General features: G+C 34.7%; 1 protein-coding gene across 8 annotated transcripts in view; it reads left to right on the plus strand.

Annotated features, from left to right (window-relative positions):
• WDPCP (WD repeat containing planar cell polarity effector) overlaps window positions 1–20,738 on the plus strand; it is a 331,844-nt gene that overhangs the window by 158,752 nt on the left and 152,354 nt on the right. For all 8 annotated transcript variants that reach the window (XM_081069092.1, XM_081069096.1, XM_081069095.1 and 5 more), the window contains exon 12: window positions 161–284. In XM_081069092.1, the coding sequence (XP_080925218.1) occupies window positions 161–284 (124 nt within the window). The remainder of the gene's footprint in view (window positions 1–160; window positions 285–20,738) is intronic.

The following is a 20,738-nucleotide window of genomic DNA, read 5'->3' on the forward strand; positions in this document are numbered from 1 at the left end:
GTTTGTTTTTGTACCAGCTGTCATATTTTAATTTCATCTTTCCTGCAACAAGCTCACATTTCATCCAAGTTTGCAAAACCTGACTGACTGCAAACATGAGTATTCTGTTGTAATTGAAGGAGTTTCACTTGTTTAGTGCTGCTATGTTTGAATTCCACAGCACAGCTTGAGGCAAGCCTTGGAACCTTCTATGCTCCAACAAGACCACTCTTGGATACAACTATATTGGAATATAGAGACCAAATCAGCAAATATGCAAGGAGATTCTTCCACCACTTGCTCAGGTGAATGCTACCTTTGATTAGTGTTAGACTAAATTACTTATTTAAGGAACCATCTTCTTAATTAGAATATTCCATAATATGGCTGTCTGTTTTCTAATAATCCACATCCTAAGAGAAAAATCTTCCCTTGATAGTCTTTATTTAATTTGTTCTTGTTTTCCTTTTAAGGAATGTATAATATTTAAAGATTGTTTAAAACTTTTACATCAGTACACTTTACTATAACTTTCCCTTTAATGTGACAGCAAAAAATACCAACTACGTAAAGTCAATTTAAAAAATGAGAACTTAATTGTACTCCTAGCATTAGAGGAATGTTTTATTTTTACTGAAGCTAAAAGTACGAATGTGCTGTAAAAAGCTCTGAGGCAGTCATTAGTTTGCTCTGCTTTCAAAATTACTGCGGTAAGACTTGTCCATTGTCCTCTCATATAACGTGGCAAGTTGCTTGCTTTACTTCGCTTCATTTTCTTTTCTTTAAATGAGTATAATACATTCCTTTAACCTTAGGGATTGTGTGAAAAATTAGGTAATATCAAGGCATTACTCTGAGAAAAATACTGTAGAAGTTGAAGGACAAGTATGTATAACATATTCTATATATATGAAGTTCAAAAAACTGATGAATGAATGGATGGATAGAGCTAAGACAAGTGATAGATATCGTTAGTTTAGAAATACATGTAAATGTGTCAACACTACAAATGAAATTAAGGACATGATTAGCACAAAATCTAGGATAGTATAGGGTGGGTAAGAGAAATCTTATAGGAACAGGCATATGGGAGCCTCTATGGTTTTAGTAATGTTCCATTTCTTAAGCAGGGTATATATCAGGGTCCATTAAAAATTATTATACTTTTAGTTGAATATATACATTTTGTATACTTTTATATATATTTTACAACAGAATAAAATTTTCAACTCCATGTACCAAAAAGAAGTATTACATCGAGTTGAATTTATTTTTAATTTTATTTACAATATCAATCGGTTACAGTTTTATTTAACTCTTTCAAGCAATTCCATGTATAATTTCTTCTTTTTTCCTCAAAACAGCCCTGTTAAGGGATTATTATCATTTCATAAATAAGTAAACTATTTATAAAGTGGCACTTTGGTCTCTACCCAACAGTGAAGCCTGTGGAAAACAGTCTTTTTAGAAGCTGAGAGATGTTAATATATGAGTTATGATCTGTAATTGAATCTTGCCCCCTTTTTTGAATGACTTCAGCATATTCCAAGAGATATTTCACCCTGAATGAGGCCGTTTTCTACATATGAACATATGCCAAAAATACTGTGGCTGTTGTTTATTTGGACTGAGGGCTTTGTTCTTTGCCCTCTCTACTATTTTGTTCCTAGGGAAAATTAATGAATTCACCTCCTGCCTGTAGAGCACAAAAGATTAACATGAATGAAACAGATGTTTTGGAGATATGCTCTTGGTGGCTTCGGTGTTTCTGGCGTCTCTGACTTTATGCCATGATTTGGTTGTGCATAAGCATCACATTTCATAATGCTGCTGGCCTTAGAATGCGCATATCCTACTAATATTCACTTATTCTACTAATGTGCAATTGCTTTTGTTCATTGATTTTCCTCAAATGCAGGATTCTAATTATTTTTTGCATGTGCTTTGATGAGGTGACTATTATTATTATTATTGTCATTATTAGACTCTAGCTTTCTGTGTGGTTATATCTGGAATTGAATGTTTTCCTTGGGGTTATATTAGGTTTTTCATGTTTTCTTTTTTGCATGCTTTGCTACTATTTCAGTTATAATGAGTGTTTATTAGTTCTTTTGACAGTAAGCTATACATGGCATTATTAAAAAAAAAAAGTAAGTTTAGAGGAAATTAAATGAGATAGCTTAAGTTGGAACCATTCTTTTGTTTAATCTGCTGCCAAGAAGTTCTCCTGCTTAAGGGAAGAGAAACAAGCCAAATACTTTTTTGTATTTGTAAAGTGCTAAAATTGCATTACCCGCTTTGGTTAGCCAGTATTTTAATACTCTAAAAAAAAAAGTATTAGATAATGGAATAAGTCCTAAATGGTAAAGATTATCATAGGGGATTTTTAAATTGAAGATGAAGAAAAGGGATGCTGTGTAGAGTAGGGATATACCTAAGGTCACTCACTGGTAAAGCTGATGAATCAGATTATTGAATCCAGATTGGACTCTTTTGGTAAAGAGGAGTAAAATATTACATTAATTTTAATTTCATGCAGCAATGTAATGGATGAGGTGATAGTATGAACTTGTGATAACAGAAAAGTATACTGTATGAGTTACTTAAATAAATTTTTTTGTATACAATTTTGTTTGTATCTTAACAATAGAGGAAGTCCACGGACATCTTTTTTTTTTTTCTTGGCCTTTTTTGTCTTTAGCAAGTATAAAAAATTATCCTGACTGCCTTTCTCCGAATCCAAGTGAATCTAAACTTTAAAATGTACTTCTCATGTCCTTTCCTGACACCTGTATGTGTTTAAAGTGATCAATTTCATAAAGAAATGCTCTCTATAAATGTGAATCATTGCTCCTAATGCTAAAGATAGAAATCAGTAGTACAGTCTTGATATGGTAGCTAAATAAAGTGTTTATTATAGTAAAATTTTAAAGATGTGATACAGTCTAATTCACAAAATCACTAAGTTGGAAGACTCCTACCTATAGAAGGTATCTAGAAAAAAAATAGTGTTTTCCTTTTCTCTCACGCTCACAACACTTCTGACACACTGACCAATTCTCTGATAGCAGCTAGGTATTCTACAATTCAATTCAGTTCTGACACTAACCAAAGTTGGCATAGATCCCACATGGTAAGGGCTCAGTCCCACAAGTCCGGCCCTACTTTAGACACCATTTACAAGTAATAGGTCCTCAGGTTACCCACATTTTCTGTCCTACTTGGCTACAAATCGGAGGTTTCTACTACCCTCTCCTCAGGTTCAGTTGCTAGAGCCACTCACAGAATCCAGGAAAACAGCTTACTTACTATTGCCAATATTTTAAAGGGTACAAATGGATAACCAAACAAAGAGATGCGTAAGGCAAGTTATGTGGGAAAGGGCACAAATGCTCCATATTCTGTCCAGGCCTGCCACTCTCCCAGCACCTCCATATGTTTACCAGTCCAGAAGCTCTCTGAACCTCCTCCTTTTGTATTTATGGAGGCTTCATTACATGGGCACGGTTGATTAAATCATTGGCCATTGGTGATTTATTCAACCTCCAACCCCTCTCCCTTTCTTGGATGTCTGGGAGTGGGGCTGAAAGTTCCAACCCTCTAATCATGTGGTTAGTTCTCCTGATAACCAGCCTATAGGGGCTTTCAGAAAGTCACCGCATTAATATAAACTCAGGTGTGGTTGAAAGGAGCTTGTTATGAATAACAAAAGACCTTACTTTCACCTTTTTTGACCCTGTATGCATAATGTGCCATTGAATCAGCTCTGACTCTGGTGATCCTATGAATGAGTGATGCCCACAATGTCCTGTCTGGAACAGCCGTGCTCAGCTCCTGTAGACTCATGCCATGGCTTCTTCTTTGGTGTGAATCCATCTCATATTTACTCTTCCTCTTTTCTTGCTGCCTTCTATTTTTCCAGCATTATTGTCTTTTCCAAAAAACCCTGCCTTCTCATGATGCTTTTTAAATGCTTATAAAATACTATGCAAAATGTTGGGAAAGGAATAAAAATATTATGTTTATGAAATTCTTATGGGGAAGTATATTGATGTCTCTGCATTTTCCTTTGCAGTGTAATAAAAAAGTAAGATGAATTAATGGATAGAAATGGAAATTGATAGATAAGTGATGAAACAATATTATAAAATGGCAGTGATATAATCTAGGTGGTAAATATATATTCTTTCAATTTTGAAAATTTTTATCCTAAGATTTTAAGGGAAAATATATATTATGTTGGAGTCAGTATTTACACTAGAATTTGGGGGGGGGGAATAAAGACAGTCTTTTGGAAATGGCTCTTCACTTATGCAAAATATGTATGATAGACAAAAATAATTTTGTAACTAAAAATGTTATTAACCAATTCAATTTCTACCGTGTTTCCCCGAAAATAAGACCTAGCTGAACCATCAGCTCTAATGCATCTTTTGGAGCAAAAATTAATGTAAGACCAGGAATATAACATAACATAACATAACATAACATACATAACATAACATAACATACAACTAATATAAATAATATAATTAATATAACATAAGTAATATAATTAATATAATATAATATATAAATATAATATAATATGATATAATATAATATAATACTGGGTCTTATATAATATAAGACTGGGCCTTATATTAATTTTTGCTCCAAAAGACACACTAGAGCTGATGGTCCGGCTACGTCTGATATTCAGGAAAACACAGTGAATGGCTTTTTCAGTTATACTTTTCGCTAATGGGCCATACACGGTAAATAAAACAATTATATGAAATCAATCAAAGAATATGAATACTAAAACAGTTATCTAAGAATATTTAGGAAATAAGATAGAATGATCTCTAGAGAAAAACTTCCTGGTCAGATCATCTTAAAATGCTGGACAGTATATTTAAAATTCTTGTTTAAGGCATGGTTGACCTGGCAGGAAACTAAGGGAAACACTCAGGTTGAAGTGACAAAGATGCTTGATTCCACAAGAGTAAGCAAACTCAAAGTTTGCCTTGAGGGCATGGGCTGGCACCTGGCAGTGAGGTGCTTGGTTTACAAAAGGCTGTGCATTGGGAGGATCTGACAGAAAGCCTTGGGCTTAAGCAGAGTGGGAGATTCCATCAGACATTCCCCACATCAATCTAGGACCCTTGAAGGGCAGTGTCTTCCTTGAGAGAACTAGAGGAAGGAAGGTATGAGATGCATAAAGGAATGGTGGTCAAAAAATAATGTTAAACTTATGGGAACATAAACAAAAATTGATTGTATAAGACAAGGGATTAAAAATTAAAACAAAATCCTGGATAATGCCAACATATATATCAGAAGAGAAGTGAAGAAGTTAAAGCATTCTAAGGTTCTCATACTTTTTAACAGGATGATAGTGATACCTATTAATACTAGATTTTATTAAGTAAAATATACATGGTATAGTTTGTAGAGTAATCACTAAAAGAATAAAAATAGAGTATATAATTTTCAAACAGAGTGAAAATGTTGGATGTGGAAAAAAAGTTCTACTCAAAAGAAGTCAAGAATTGGGGCAGGGTGCAGCATGCAGGGAGAACATAGAAAAAAGATGGAAAACAGAAAACACCCAATAAGGTAGTAGAAATGAATTTTGAAAATCAATCATTGTAATTACAAGTGGACTAAAATTTTCATTTGCAAAGATGGTTGAAACAGATTTTTTTCTAGGTTTTTACAAGAGACACCTAAAACATAGAAAATTTTGAAGTTAGAGAATGGAAGAAAAATTATACTAGGTCAATACCCAAAAGGGGGTTAATAATGATATATAAATAGTCTTCAAAGCAAAATCATTAGTAGCGATTACTAGAGATCAATACTGACAGAAAAATCAATTCATGAGGAAGATATGACAGTTCTCAACGTGTATAACATAGCTTAAGTACATGTAAAATAAAAATGATCAAGTCCACTGTCATAGTTAAAGATATTTTAACTCCATTCATATAATTGATAAAGTGAACAAAATATCAGTAAGGAAATACAAGAGTGGAACAATATAATTAAAAGCATTAATTAAAGGTTATGTATAAGGTACTATATATAACTGGAAACTACTTTTTTTTCATGAACAAACAAAACCATTTTTAAAAATTGACCATGTTCTAGGCCATAAAGTCCATTAAAATTTTCAAAAGGATCAGTTGTATTTACTCAACAATTAATTACTGAATGTCACATGCCAGGCACTATTGTTAGAACGAGGAATACAGGAATGAACAAAACTGATGCAAAAAAAAAATCTATGGCATCATAAAGTTTACATTATAATGAAGGAAACAATATGTAAACAAGTATGCAAACTGAATAGTATGTTAGGTTATTTTATGAAGGAGAACAAAGTAGGAACAGGACCTAGGGAGTATTGAGTGGTAAAGTGAGTGGACTGCAGTTTAAAACAAGGTTGTCTAGGGAGGCCTCACCAAGAAGGTAAAATATGAATTAAATCCCAGTAGTTTGGCTGTAGCAGTGAAAGAGAGGTAGAATAATAAGAGAATGGATCAGAGAGGTACCTGGTGGCTCTGTAATATAGGACTTTTGTTGATTATTGTAAGGAATTGAAATTTTTCTCTTGAGTAACAGGAAAAATCAGTACATTATTTGGAACTAACTAGTGAATGGATCACTAGATGCTATGTTGAGAATAGACCATTTTTTTTTCAGTTTCATGTGTACAGAACACTGTAATAGTTAGACATTTATCATTTATACCCCTCACAAAGTGATAACCCTCCTCCCCCAACCCACTACCCCTCTGACATCACATACAGCTATTACATTTCCACTGTCTCCATTCCTTATGCTGTACTCCACTTCTTGTGATTGTGTGTGTGTGTGTGTGTGTATACATATATATATATATATGTATATATATATATATATATATACATATATATATATACACACACATATATATATTAAATTATAGTTGGCCTTCATTATTATTCAGCTTCAGGTGTACAGCACAGTGATCAGGCATCTACACCATCCCTGAAGTGGTCTCCCTACTAAGACAAGTGTCCATAGGATACCCTACAAAATCTTTACAGCATCATTGATTCCATTCCCCAAGTTGACTTTCACATCCCCATGGCAATCTTGTGGTTACCGATTGTGCTTTCTAATCCCCTCAACTTCTCCCTCATCCCCACTCCCCCTCCCTTCTAGCAACCCTCAGTTTTTCTTCTATATCTCAGAGACTGTTTCTGATTAGTTCATTCATTTATTCTTTAGATTGCACATACGAGTGAGATCATATGGTATTTGTCTTCCTCTGCTTATTCCATTTAGCATAATATTCTCTAGGTCCGTATCGTTGCATATGGTAAGATCTCATTCTTCTTTATGGCTGAGTAATACTCCAGTGTATAAATGTACCACAGTTTCTTAATCCAGTCATCTACCGATGGGCATTTTAGTTGTTTCCATGTCTTGGCTATTATGAATAGTGCTGCAATAAACATAAATTTTTTCAAATTAGTGTTTTGGATTACTCTGGACAACTACCTAGGAGTGGGATAGCTGGGTCATAAGGTAGTTCCATTTCCAGTTTTTTGAGATACCTCCCTACTGATTTCCACAGTGGCTACACCAATTTGCAATCCCAACAGCAGTGCACAAGGGTTCCCTTTTCTCCACATCCTCGTCAGCACTTGTTTGTTGATTTATTGATGATAGCCATTTTGACTGGGGAGAGGTGGTATCTCATTGTGGTTTTTATTTGCATTTCTCTGATGGTTAGTGAGGTTGAGCATTTCTTCATATGTCTGTTTGCCATCTGTATGTCCTTCTTAGAAAAATGTCTCTTCATGTCCTGTGCCCATTTTTTTTTTTTTTACTGAGAGAGACCACATCCACATAACTTTTATTCTTTTATTATAGTATATTGTTATAATTGTTCTAATTTGTTATTAGTTATTATTATTTACTCTCTTCCTGTGGTTAATTTATAAATTAAACTTTCTCATAGGTTTGATTATATATTTAATATACAGGTTTCAGTCCTGTGCCCATTTTTTAATTGGATTTGTTTTTTCAGTGTTGAGTTGAATGAGTTTTTTATAGATTTGTGATATTAACCCCTTATCTTTATAAGGGGTTTATCTTTATATCTGACAAATATCTTCTCCCATTCAGTAGGATCCCTTTTTGTTTTATTGATGGTTTCCTTTGCTGTGAAAAAACTTTTTAGTTTAACGTAATCCTATATGTTTATTTTTTCTCTTACTTCCCTTGTCCGAGGGGATATATCGGTAAAAATATTACTCCAGGTAATGTCTGTAAACTTTCTTCCTATATTTCCTTCTAGGAGTTTTATGGTTTCAGATCTTACATTTAAGTCTTTAATCCATTTTGAATTTATTTTTGTATATGGTGTAAGGAGGTGGTCCAGCTTCATTTTTTTACATGTGTCTGTCCAGGTTTCCCAGCACCATTGATTGAATAGACTGTCTTTACCCCAACGTAAATTCTTGCTTCCATTGTCATGGATTAAATGACCATATAGGCATGGATTTATTTCTGGGCTCTCTATTCTGTTCCATTGATCTGTGTGTCTTTGTTTATGCCAGTACCATGCTGTTTTGATTACTGTAGCCTTGTAGTATAATTTGATGTCAGATATCGTTATACCTCCCACTTTGTTCTTATTTATCAAGATTGCTAAGGCTATCCAGGGTCTTTTGTGGTTCCATATAAATTTTAGGATTATATGTTCTATTTCTATGAAAAATGTGCTTGGTAGTTTGATAGGAATTGCGTTGAATCTGAGAGAATAGACCTTTGAAGGCCAACAGCAAGGAGACTAGTTGGGAAGCTATTGCAACAAGTGAATGAGAAATGGTGGACATTTAGAGCAGATTGGTAGCAAAAGGGATGAGAGTGGTTGAATTTTAGACATACTGAAGGTTTTGCTGACAAGATTTGTGGACAGATTGAACAAAGAACAAAGAATATGTCAGAGAAGTCAAGGATGACTTCAAGTAGTTGGACCTGAGCAACTGGAGAAATGCAGTTGCCACTGACAAGGCTGGTGATATTGCAGAAAGAACAGCTGTGTGGGGAAAGATCAGGAGATTGGTTCTGGACATTTTGAATGTGAGCGAACAATTCAGAGGTCAGTTCTGAGACGGAGTTATAAAGGGAAATACATAGCCTTAAATGTTTACTTTGGAAAAGAAGAAATACTCAAAATTAAAAAGCTATGCAATTTAAGAAATTTTAAAAATATCAGTAAAATAAACCCAAAGAAAATGGAAGGAAGGCAATAATACAGGTAGGTTCAGAAAAGAATATAACAGAAAACAAAATTATAGAAGAGCATTAGTAAAGCTAAGCATTTGTTCTTTGACAAAATTAGTAAAATAGAAAAATAGTGAACAGTATTAGGGCTATAAGATGGACCTAATGATAGATACATGAATCAGTATCATATAGAGATTTTTAAAAATTGAAATAAAGGGAATACTATGAACAACTTCATTACAGCACACTTGAAAAATTAGGTGAAGTGGAAAATTTCTTAGAAAAATAAATATAACCCAAATTGACTAAAAAAGAAATATACGATCTGAATACCTCTATAACGTTAAATTAGCAATAAATGTTTTTCCCAGAAAGTAAGCCATAGTCCCAAGATGCTATACCAATGAAATACGTCCTTAAATTTTGCTTATGTTGCTCATGTTCTCTCTCAGATATTATGTGTAAAAGTCAAAATGGATAAAAACTGCATTGTTAAAAGAAAACTATGATTATTTGAAAAGCTCCATAATCATTCTGTTCCATCTGAATTACTGTAATGGACTTAAGAACTCTCTTTTGTCCAGTGTGAGACAAGTAGACTAAATTCATTGTAGGAGATGGAGCTAAGAGTGGGGAACTGTCTGCTTATCAGGTATCTACTGAATGGATGAGTCTTAAGATTTTTCTTCACTTTAGTCATTATTCTTTTTGTATGTGATGTAGAAATTTGTTTTCTGCCCAAATGCTAGTTGAGTTGTCTATTCAGAACTGCTCATCACTCATTTTCTCTTGCATGTAACACCCCATCATCTTCACTATTTCTTTTATTCAGTGAGTGATATTCTAGGGTCTGGATAAAGGGCTACATTTGTAAGTGAGTGAACTCTTGTCTGCAGACCCAACATTCCTGATCATGACAGTTGTGACCTCAAACCCCAGACTGGCCATAATTGATGGCCTCCTCCTATGTCTTATCAGGAAGTCTTACTTCCTTTAGTGTGGGAGATGAGAGGGATTAAAAGACACTAGGACATGTTCACGTTCACTGTATTAAATAATTGGCCTTTATGTACATTTAAGTATAGCAGTTAGGAGCAATTGGTATGTACTAGTGATAGCCATGGACACTTCTATTACAAAGGTACAGCTTTATTAAAGCTATGGATGAGGACAGCCTTTACCAACATGGTAAAAACTCAAAGGAGTCTTACCATATAGTGAAGGACATGAACGGTATGTGCAAATTGTGGCTATAAAGAGAGAGATGATTCTTGGTTTTTGACACTCATAAACATTTTATAAAGTCTAGAAGAAATTCTGCTTTGTTAAATATTCTACACTGTTGAGGTCGGAAAAGAAACATGAAGAGAAAATGCAATCAATAATTTGTTAGGCAGATTTTGTTACATCTGTGGATCTCATAGCTAAAGGAAATACCATGATATATAATATATGCATATAAATAAGTTTCAGGATATGTCTACCTTTTTGTGAAATATATGTTTCCTTTGTGTTTGATAAAGTGTAGATATAACCTTAATAATTCTTCACCCTTTTATTATATATTTGGACTTAACAGAACTCAGAAACCTACAAACAGATATGTAACCCCACTTCTAATTACAGTAAGTACTCTCACAAGTCTAGAGGAGATGGAATAAGTAACAATTCAGTTCCTATTTTTTTGATTCTTCCCAATTCCCATTCCCATTGATAACCACGTTCAAATAATAAAATATTCATGTTGTTGTAGACTCTGATCCTTATTAACTATCTCATTACAATTTATAGAAAGAGATACTTGATTTTGTCAGTATGTAGAGAACTAACCATCTGTCTAAATTTTAGGGAGTTAAAAAATGTTAGCTTTCCAGAAAGCTTTCAAGTTCTGACAATTAAGTTCACGAACTTGTGGCAACGATGTTGCTAACTTTTTTTTGATATCAGAGGGATTATTCATTATGAATTTGTACCAACTGGACAATCAGTTAACCAAGTTTACTATTTGGAAGTGCTGAAAAGGCTGCGTGAAAAAGTTAGATGACCTGAATTTTTCTCCAACAATTAATTCATGGCTCTTTCATCACGACAATGCACCAGCTCACACAGCACTTTCTGTGAGGGAGTTTGTAGCCAGTAAACAAATAATTATATTGGAACACCCTCCCTACTCACCTGATCTGGTCCCCCAGTGACTTCTTTACCCGAAGATAAAGCAAATATTGAAAGAAAGACATTTTGATGACATTCAGGACATCAAAGGTAATAACGACAACTGCTCTGATGGCTATTCCAGAAAAAGAGTTTTAAAATTGCTAGAAGGATGGACTAGGTGCTGGTGTCAGTGCATACCTTCCCAAGGGGAGTACTTCGAAGGTGACTGCAGTGATATTCAGCAACGAGATATGTAGCACTTTTTCTAGGATGAGTTCGCGAAGTTAATTGTCAGATCTCATATACTGTTGTTGGGTAGAGTAGTCTGTATATGCGTTTTAGACCGAGTTGGTTATTGTGTTAAGTCCCCTATTTCCTTACATGTCTTCTGTATGGTTATTCTATCCATTATTGTGAGTGAGGTATTGTAGTCTCCAACTGTTATTGTAGAATTATTGTCTGTTTCTCCCTTCAGTTCTGTCAGTTGCTTCATACGTTTGTGATAGTTTGTCATTAGGTACATAAATGTTTATAATAGCTATATCTTCTTGCTGTATTGAACCTTTTATTACTATATGTCCTTTTTTGTCTCTTGTAACCTTTTTTTGATTTAAAGTCTACTTTGATATTTGTATAGCCACCCTTGCTGTCTTTTAGTTATTCTTTGCATGGTATGTCTTTTTCCATCCTTTTACTTTCAACCTGTTTGTGTCTTTTTGAGTCTCAAATCAGATTCTTGTAGACAGCATATAGCTGGGCCATGTATTTTTATACATTCTGCCAGTCTGTCTTTTGATTGGAGAGTTTATTCCATTTACATTGAAAGAAATTACTGATAAGAAGGGACTTCTGTCAATATGACATTTGTTTTCTATATGTGCTATAGCTTTTTGTCCCTCATTTCCCACATTACTCTCTTCTTTTGTATTTAGCTGGTTTTTTAGTGAAAGTTTAAATTCCTGTCTCATTTACTTTTGTGTATATTCTATAGCTATTGTGGTTACTATGGGGATTACATCCAAAAGGTATAATATTCCAATTTGATTTTACACCAGCTTAACAAAAACTGGGTTCCTTTTCAGCTCTATCGCCACCCCTTTCAGTTATTGGTGTCACAGAATTACATCTTTTACATTACATTCCCCCAAACATATACTAATAATTTTTTAAATGCTTTGGTCTCGTAGACTGTGTAGGAAACAAGATTTGGAATTACAAACCAAAGTTAGAGTAATACTACCTTTGACACTAATAATTGCTTTTGTTCCTTTAAATATATTAGTCTCTTAAATCATTTAGAAAACAAATAAAAAGTACAGTTACAAATCATTGTTACAATAATACTAGTTTTTATAATTGCCCATGTATTTACCTTCATTGAGATCTTTAGTTCTCCATATGGTTTTGAGTTACTATCTGGTATCCTTTCGTTTCACCCTGCAGAACCACCTGGAGCATGTCTTACAGGGCTGAGCTAGTGGTCATGAACTCCTTCAGCTTGTTTGTCTAGGAATGTCTTAATTTCTTCCTCACATTTGAAGGACAGTTTTGCAGACATAGGATTCTTCATTGACTGATTTTTTTTTTCTTTCAGCACTTTGAAATATCTTCCCACTCTCTTGTAGCCTCCAAAGTTTCTGTAAATCTATCAATAATATTATTGAGGATCTTTGTATGTGATGATTTGCTTCTCTCTTGCTGCTTTCAAGATTCTTTCTCTTTTGAGGGTTTGTACTTTTCAGCTTGAGAATTTATTTTTGTTTTTCTGTCCCCTCATTTAGAATGCTTTTTCCCCACACTTGCTCCCACAGTTGTGCAAGCTACTTTAGGAACATGTGCACAGCTGCCTGCCACATGGCTGGGAGTGGGAGATTGGTAGCTGCTACTGTAGTAGGAGCTGAAATTGACCAAAATTAGTCACAATTTTCCATCCAAGTCTTCCTCTGGAAGTTGCAAGCTTTTATTTAACAGACTTCAGTGTTCCAAAACAGTCACATCAGGCAGATTCTGCCAGTGCAGTTGTTGTTACATGGGGAGACAGACTCCTGGTGCTGTCTACTCCACCATCTTTCCTGAACCCTCCCTGTTGTTGTTTTTAAAATCATGTTAATCAAACATTCATCTATTCCTAACCAACTAAGCATCTGAAATATATTTTGTATCTTATTGACTGACTTTAGGGGGTCTTTAAATAAGATTATATGTAACTTTTCTCCCTTTGCTATAAGGATAGTCAATTATATTGACATATTTTCTAACAATTAACCATCCTTACATTCCTAGAATGTACTACCCTAACCAGAACTATTGAAGCAATTATAAATTATAACACTTGATCCAAAAATTGCATTCTACAATAAGATGCTTCTTTCAAAAAAAAAGGGGGGGGGGCATGACTATTTTACGGATGAAAGTGAGCCTCAGCCTTGATGTCTCTTATCAAGAGACAACTGTGTCCTGAGCAGTAATTGAATGAAACTATCATTCTTTCAGTGACCTTTAAAACCTTAGGCTCATTCCTAGAATATAAGAAGAGAAAAAAACTTGATAATAATCAAGGATATAGAATAGAATCATAAAATATGCTTGATCCAAAAGAATGCCAGGAAAGCTGAAAAAAAGAAACAAACAATAAATGGGACAAATGGGAATAAATAGTAATGTGGTAGATTTAACACTAAGAAATACCAATAATCATGTTACATGTAAGTCGTTTAAACCATTCAATTAAGTAAAATAGAAACAGCACCAGACAGAATAGACATCCCTAAAAATTAGGACACACTTGAGATAATCACAGGGAATAGAGATGAAAAGGCAAAGAGATTAAAGAAATTAGAAATATGTATTAGATAAAGAAGACAGATGATTCAACATTAGGATAATTAGAAGACAGATAGATATATACTCAAATATACAAGCAAGGAAAAATTCCCTGAAATGAAAAAAAGAAGAGTCTACCAATGTAATCCAAGAGTATTCTACCAAATTGAGATTTTGGTCAAGTTTAGAGACAACAGGCAAATATTCTCAAATATGCAAGTCCTCAGATAATGTAGTATCTGTGAGCCCTTTGTGAAAAAAGTACTTAACAATGAATTTAAATAAAAGGCTCCTCAAAAATGAAGAACATCAGGCAGGCCTAGTAGCTCAGGGGGTTAGAGCTCCATGCTCCTAACTCCGAAGGCTGCCTGTTCGATTCCCACATGGGCCAGTGGGCTCTCAACCACAAGGTTGCCAGTTGGATTCCTCGATTCCCGCAAGGGATTGTGGGCTGTGCCCCCTGCAACTAGAAATGGCAAGTGGACCTAGAGCTGAGCTGCGCCCTCCATAACTAAGACTGAAAGGACAACAACTTGACTTGGAAAAAAAAAAAGGCCTGGAAGTACACACTGTTCCCCAATAAAGTCCTGTTCCCCTTCCCGAATAAAATCTTAAAAAAAAAAAAAAAAAAGGTAAAGTTATAAATATAAGCACTAACAGAAATCCAGAAATCTTTAAAAAAAAAATGAAGAACATTTTTTGAAAATAGCAAAGAAGCATTGTGGTGAGCAATCCATTTATGAGTAACTATTGCTAAACAACTGTGGAGTAGTATCTTGGATAATATAAAACAACTGTGTAATAAAAATTGGAAGCTCGAGGAAGGGGAGACAGAGAAAACATTGGAGTCATCATCTTTCTAAACAGGGAGTCAGTGAGTCTTGTTTAAAAGGAATATAAGTTGTTTTTTTTAAAAACCTGAATATTTTTCATTATCTCTTCACCTTGGAGGGTTATTTTAGGAAATAGTAGGTGGTTAAAAAAACAAATTTTTGAAGGTTAATAATTCCTATAAAGCTTTGATTTTATTTCTTTTTCCCTCTAAATTAAAATTACATTTAATACTTTATATTAAAAACAGGATGTATAACATAAGCTCATTTACATAAAGGAATTCCAGATATCCCTCCATCTACTTGTTATATACTCACACAAAGATGTCTGGAATGATGTGTGCCAAATGTGAACAATGGCAATTTCTGGGTATTGCAATTTGGGAGACTTATACTTCCATCTTTGTGCTTTCCGTATATCAATTTTGAATTATTTTTTATGAGTACATATCAGTTTTATAAAAACAAGAGTGATTATTTTGTCCATATTAAAAAAACATTAAATAAATGGAAGTATATAGATCTAGATGCTAACAATGGTAATTATGTTTTTCTTTTACTTTATACATTTTTAAATTTAATTTTTAAAGTTTTTGATCATAAATGAAGGTAGTACCACAATTTTACCCCAAATCATAGTCTTAGGGATTTTTATATTACAGGAAAACTGAAAAAGAAAGTATGCCTAAGATTAGCCTAGTTCATAAATAAAACATTCAATCATGCACAATTGTTAAAATTGATTTAATTTGTGGAAACAAAATATTTGTGTTAATCTAAAGTAAATATACAAATTAAAAAACAACAACAACAAAATACCTCATCTCTGAAGGAGCCAGATCACTTTCCAAATCTATATGAACACCTCAGAGACTTCACACATTCATGCTCTCTCCTAGATATCAAAGGACGAGCAGAGCTAAGTAAACCAAGGGTCATTAATAAAATTTGTTCTCCTGGCATATTGGGCCCTATTCGTAGTCTTTGCACTGCAATATTAATAAAAATATCACTGATGACCCAGATAAGAATAACACATTTTCTGGTCACTCTTTTGAGTAGAATGGTGTTGTACTTTCTATTTCTAGGCATCCTCTCCTTTTTTTCCCTTTTCCTCCCTCGCTCCCACACACACACCAATGGCAGAAAAATGGGATTCTCCTGATTTTAATAGGATATGCATGTGACAATACCTCAATAAAAAGAAAAAAATTAAAACCCTCTACCTCTTCTCCAAATTTTCAAGTGAAATTGCCATCCGTTGATATGCCATGAATCTTGGAGCTTTGCCACCTCGCCCTCTCTGTAAGAAGCACAACTTTAATTTTAGTCTTGTCCTCACTGCTACTCTCTCTTTTCACTTTCCTCACTTCTGTCTGCAGAAGAATGAAAGATTAGGCTGTGCTTGAGCAGATCATCTACTACCAACATAAAACTGAGCAGGAAGAGTTTTTTTACCCTCCATGGTGACACGTGTATAATGGTGTAGTGTGAACGAGACTCAGGTGGCTTTACTTTCAAACTACTTCTTTGTTTTTGCTCTCTGCAGAATCTTCTCCATTTTTTTCTTTAATTTTTGAAAAAAAATATTCACTCAACAAATACTGATTTACTGTGTGTCACCTACTATGCCAGGAGTGCAAAATAGAGCTCAAAGCTCTATCTTGTGTCTGCTGAGGCTTTAACCCTTGCTTAGTATAATTTTGGGTCAATGGTCAGTGATCATTTTCAGGATATTTCAATATATACATTTATTATCTCACTAGCTATTTTGGTCACAATATTACATTACTTAGTCTTCTTGATTACTTTATATTGGGGTGTCCAAACTTTTTTCAATGTTTTTTACCAAGGGCCATATGCAGTAAAATACACAAACAGCCGGGCCATATTGCCTCACCTGGTTTATTTAAGTAAACTAAATATATTTTTGGAATTTGCTTCAGGCCAATTAACAATGGATTGCGGAACACAGTTGGTCCGCGGGCCGCAGTTTTAACACCCCTGCTTTGTATGATCCACTGTGTAAATCTTTCTGACATAATTCTAATCTAGTCCTTTCTATAGTAGTTTATTTTCTTTTCAGTAATTTATCTGTACTTACCCTATTTCCTCAAAAATAAGACCTAGCCAGACAATCAGCTCTAATATGTCTTTTGGAGCAAAAATTAGTATAAGGCTGGTATTCTATCCTATCTTATCCTATCCTACCCTACCCTACCCTACCCTACCCTACCCTACCCTACCCTAAGACCCAGTCTTATATTATAGTAAAATAAGTTAATATAAGTAAAATATAGTTAATTTTGTCTCCAAAAGACGCATTAGAGTTGATTGTCCTGCTAGGTCTTATTTTCAGGGAAACACGGTACTCCTCAAGAACCTTAATCTTTTCTGACTGTGTGTCTAGGTGATTAGATCACTATGAATTCTGACCTGGTCTTTCTCAGTGCTTGGTATCTTCCCTTCCTTTTCTTCATCTTGATCTGCCATGAGCGCACTCTACTGAGATCTGCAAGAGAGATGGAAGAGGGACATACATTTAACTGATTTACTAAGTTCCTGTTCTCATAGTTAAAATTTTTGAGATATCACATCTGGACAAATTGACATTTATCATCAGAATGTAGTTCATTCTTCATCAGAGCTGTGGCATTGGGCTCCCTGAGCTGACTGTGTGTGCAGTCATCCTGATAGGTTTGCTCAGGAAAACATGGCTTTCCTGTTAAGTTGAAATGATTACTACAGTGAAAGACCTACAGGTGGAATGAAAGAGAAGCCTCAGAGAATTATTAAAATAAAGGATGGGATTTGGCAGACTGGGGCTTGAGCAAAAGAAGTGTGAAACAACAGGTGCCTGGGTTGTTATCAGCATTTTTAATTAACATCTGTTTTCAGCCCCAAGCACTTTGCCGAGAATGCTCTACAGTGCCTGTGTTTAGAGATAAACACAGACTATTGAGAAGCAGCTAACTGGTGAGAGGTTAGTAAAACATAAAGGTTTTCCTTGAGAGGAGAGAATAATGGAAGTTACTCACTGGATATAGACATCAAAGGGAAACTCCTGTTAAAACAGTATGTTTTCAAACCATTTATTTTGATACTTACTATGTAAATGAAAAGTACAAAAACAGATAGAGTCCAGCATAATAAAAGTGTTCGTCTCTGCTTATATCTGAGCTTGGGACTTGGAGGTGATTCTGAGGGGATTTTTGCTTTATCTGCATTGTTAAGTTTTGAAAAGAAAGTATTTGTGTGTTAAGTTCATAATTAACATAAAAGGATAGAAATATCTGTATGTTTCACATAAGGTATTGGGGCAATTTAAGAATTTTACTTGTTGGAAAAAAGGTAGAAAGAATTTAGAACATAAAAAATGGAATTCAGTAAGGGAGTAAAAGTAATTTTTTTGATTAGCTATTGCTGGATGGAATAATGTTTTTTTAATGTCATCTAACAGTTGAGAGTCTAAGATTAAAAGTAAGATTAAAAGTGCTTAAATTTCTCAGAATAACCAGTTCATAACTGTAAAGTTACACCAGGACAGACTTCCATTATTTGTCTTTTAGTGTAATACAGAGCTAACGTTTGGTTTGTTTGGCATTGTTTAGCGAAAACAAGTTTCTTAGAAATGTTTTAATGGATAACCACTTTTTAAACATATGTCTAAAACTGCCAATCTTACTCTATCAAGAAATGTTATTCTATAAAGTACAATTTTAAAAATAATGAAATTTACCTATCAAGGGGCATTTTAGTTGTTTCCAGATTGGGGCTAGCAGAAATAAAGCGTCTATGAACATTCATGTACAGGTTTTTATGTAGATAGGAGTTTTCACTTTGTGATAAATGCCCAGGAGTGTGCTTGCTAAGACATATGCTAGGTGATGTGAATTTGGTTCTGTAGTAAGCTGCCATATTATTTTTATAGTTGGTGTGTCATTTTGCATTCCCATCAGCAGTATATGAAAGATCCAGCTTCTCATCCTTGCCAGCATTGCCACTGTGTTTTATTTTAGCTGTTATCATAGATATATGGTGATAGTTCATTGTGGTTTTCGTTTGCATTTTCCTGATGGCCAGTGACGTTGAGGATATTTTCGTGTGTTGATTTTCCATCTATATATCCTCTGGTGAAATATCTCTTTGTGTCCTTTGTTTATTTTCTAATCAGATTGTTTGAAAGTATACTTTTGAAAAGTTGATGGAGGTGCTTTGGAAATGCAAGTTTGTATTTTATAAGTTTGTATTTTATTTTATGAGAGAAATATTGCATAGCCATTTGATGGCACTGTTGATGTTTAAATGTAAATGCAAGAACCAGAATGATGTGCTCAGATTATGCTAAGGTTCAAATACTGGGGAGATAGTATTGAGATATAAACACTATAAACATAAAAGGGAGGGAGAAGGAAGAAAAAGGAGGGAGAGGAGAGAAGAAGGAAGGGAGAGAGGGAATAGAGTAAGAGTACAGGGACAGGAAGGAAGAGATGGAGATAATAGGAAGCATGGAGAAAGGGGATAAGAGATATAGTGGCTCCAAGAAAGAAGATGAAATATGTTAAAGTCAGGTATGCTCTAGGAACAAGGGCTTTTCTCAGGGTCTAGAAAGTATCTCTATGACTTATGGGAAGTGGAGACTGTAGCAGACCATACAGAAGTTACTAAGATTTTTTTAAGTGAGTTATAAGTTGCAAAGTGGAGAAGAATTTGACTTCCCTTGAACTGCATCTAAGGTAACTGTGGTGGAGATGAAAGAGAATTGGAGTAAAGCGATACGAGTTTTTTAATCCCAGTTCTACCAAAGACTAAGAGATTTTTGACTGGCTCTTTATCTGTAAAATCATCTGCCTCTTCTATCTCAGGGAGTATTTTATCCAATAAAACAGCCACTGGGAAACACTTTTCCATCTGTAAGGTATTCTACAAATAAAAATTGTGATAACTAATTTTTAAAAAAAAAACATGGAAAATAGGAGCAGGACTGAAATATTAAATAAATGCTTTAAATAATTTTTTACCACTTTACCAATTTTCATTAAAAAGAGCTAGTACATTACTAGTTTTTCATTAATGTAACTAACCATCACTAGATACCAACTAGGGCATAGCAGGAATCAGTCATTTTATGTCAGATTCACCTTACCTGTAAGGCACAGAGCCAGTACCCTCAAGCTGGAAAATATGACATCTCTGTGTGTGTGTCCGTGGTCTCACTGGCGACTAGGGAAAGGTTCTGGCACACAGAGGTTGTCTTAATCCGTTTGGACTGCTATAACAATACCACAGACTGGGGCTTCTAACAACAGCAATGTATTTCTCACAGTTCTGGAGATTGGGAAGTCCAGGATCAAGGCTCCAGCATGGTCACACTCTGGTGAGGGCCCTCTTCCTGGTCCATAGCCCACACTTTTTCACTGTGTCCCCCGTAGTGGAAGCGGGCACGGATCTCTCAGGCCTCTCTTATAAGAGCATTAATCCCATTCACCAGGGCTCTGCCCTCATGACCTTCCAAAGGCGACTTCCAATGGTCCTAATACTATCATGATGAGAATCAGGTTTTAAACATATGAATAGTGGGGGGAGTGGGGCACAAGCACTGAGACCACAGCAGAGGTCATGTACTCAACAGCCTTCTTTCCACTATAGGACACTCTGGTTCCAGGCTATTCTCCTCTT

Source organism: Rhinolophus hipposideros (assembly GCF_964194185.1).
Source record: "Rhinolophus hipposideros genome assembly, chromosome: 12".
In the NCBI taxonomy this organism is placed as follows: Eukaryota; Metazoa; Chordata; class Mammalia; order Chiroptera; family Rhinolophidae; genus Rhinolophus; species Rhinolophus hipposideros.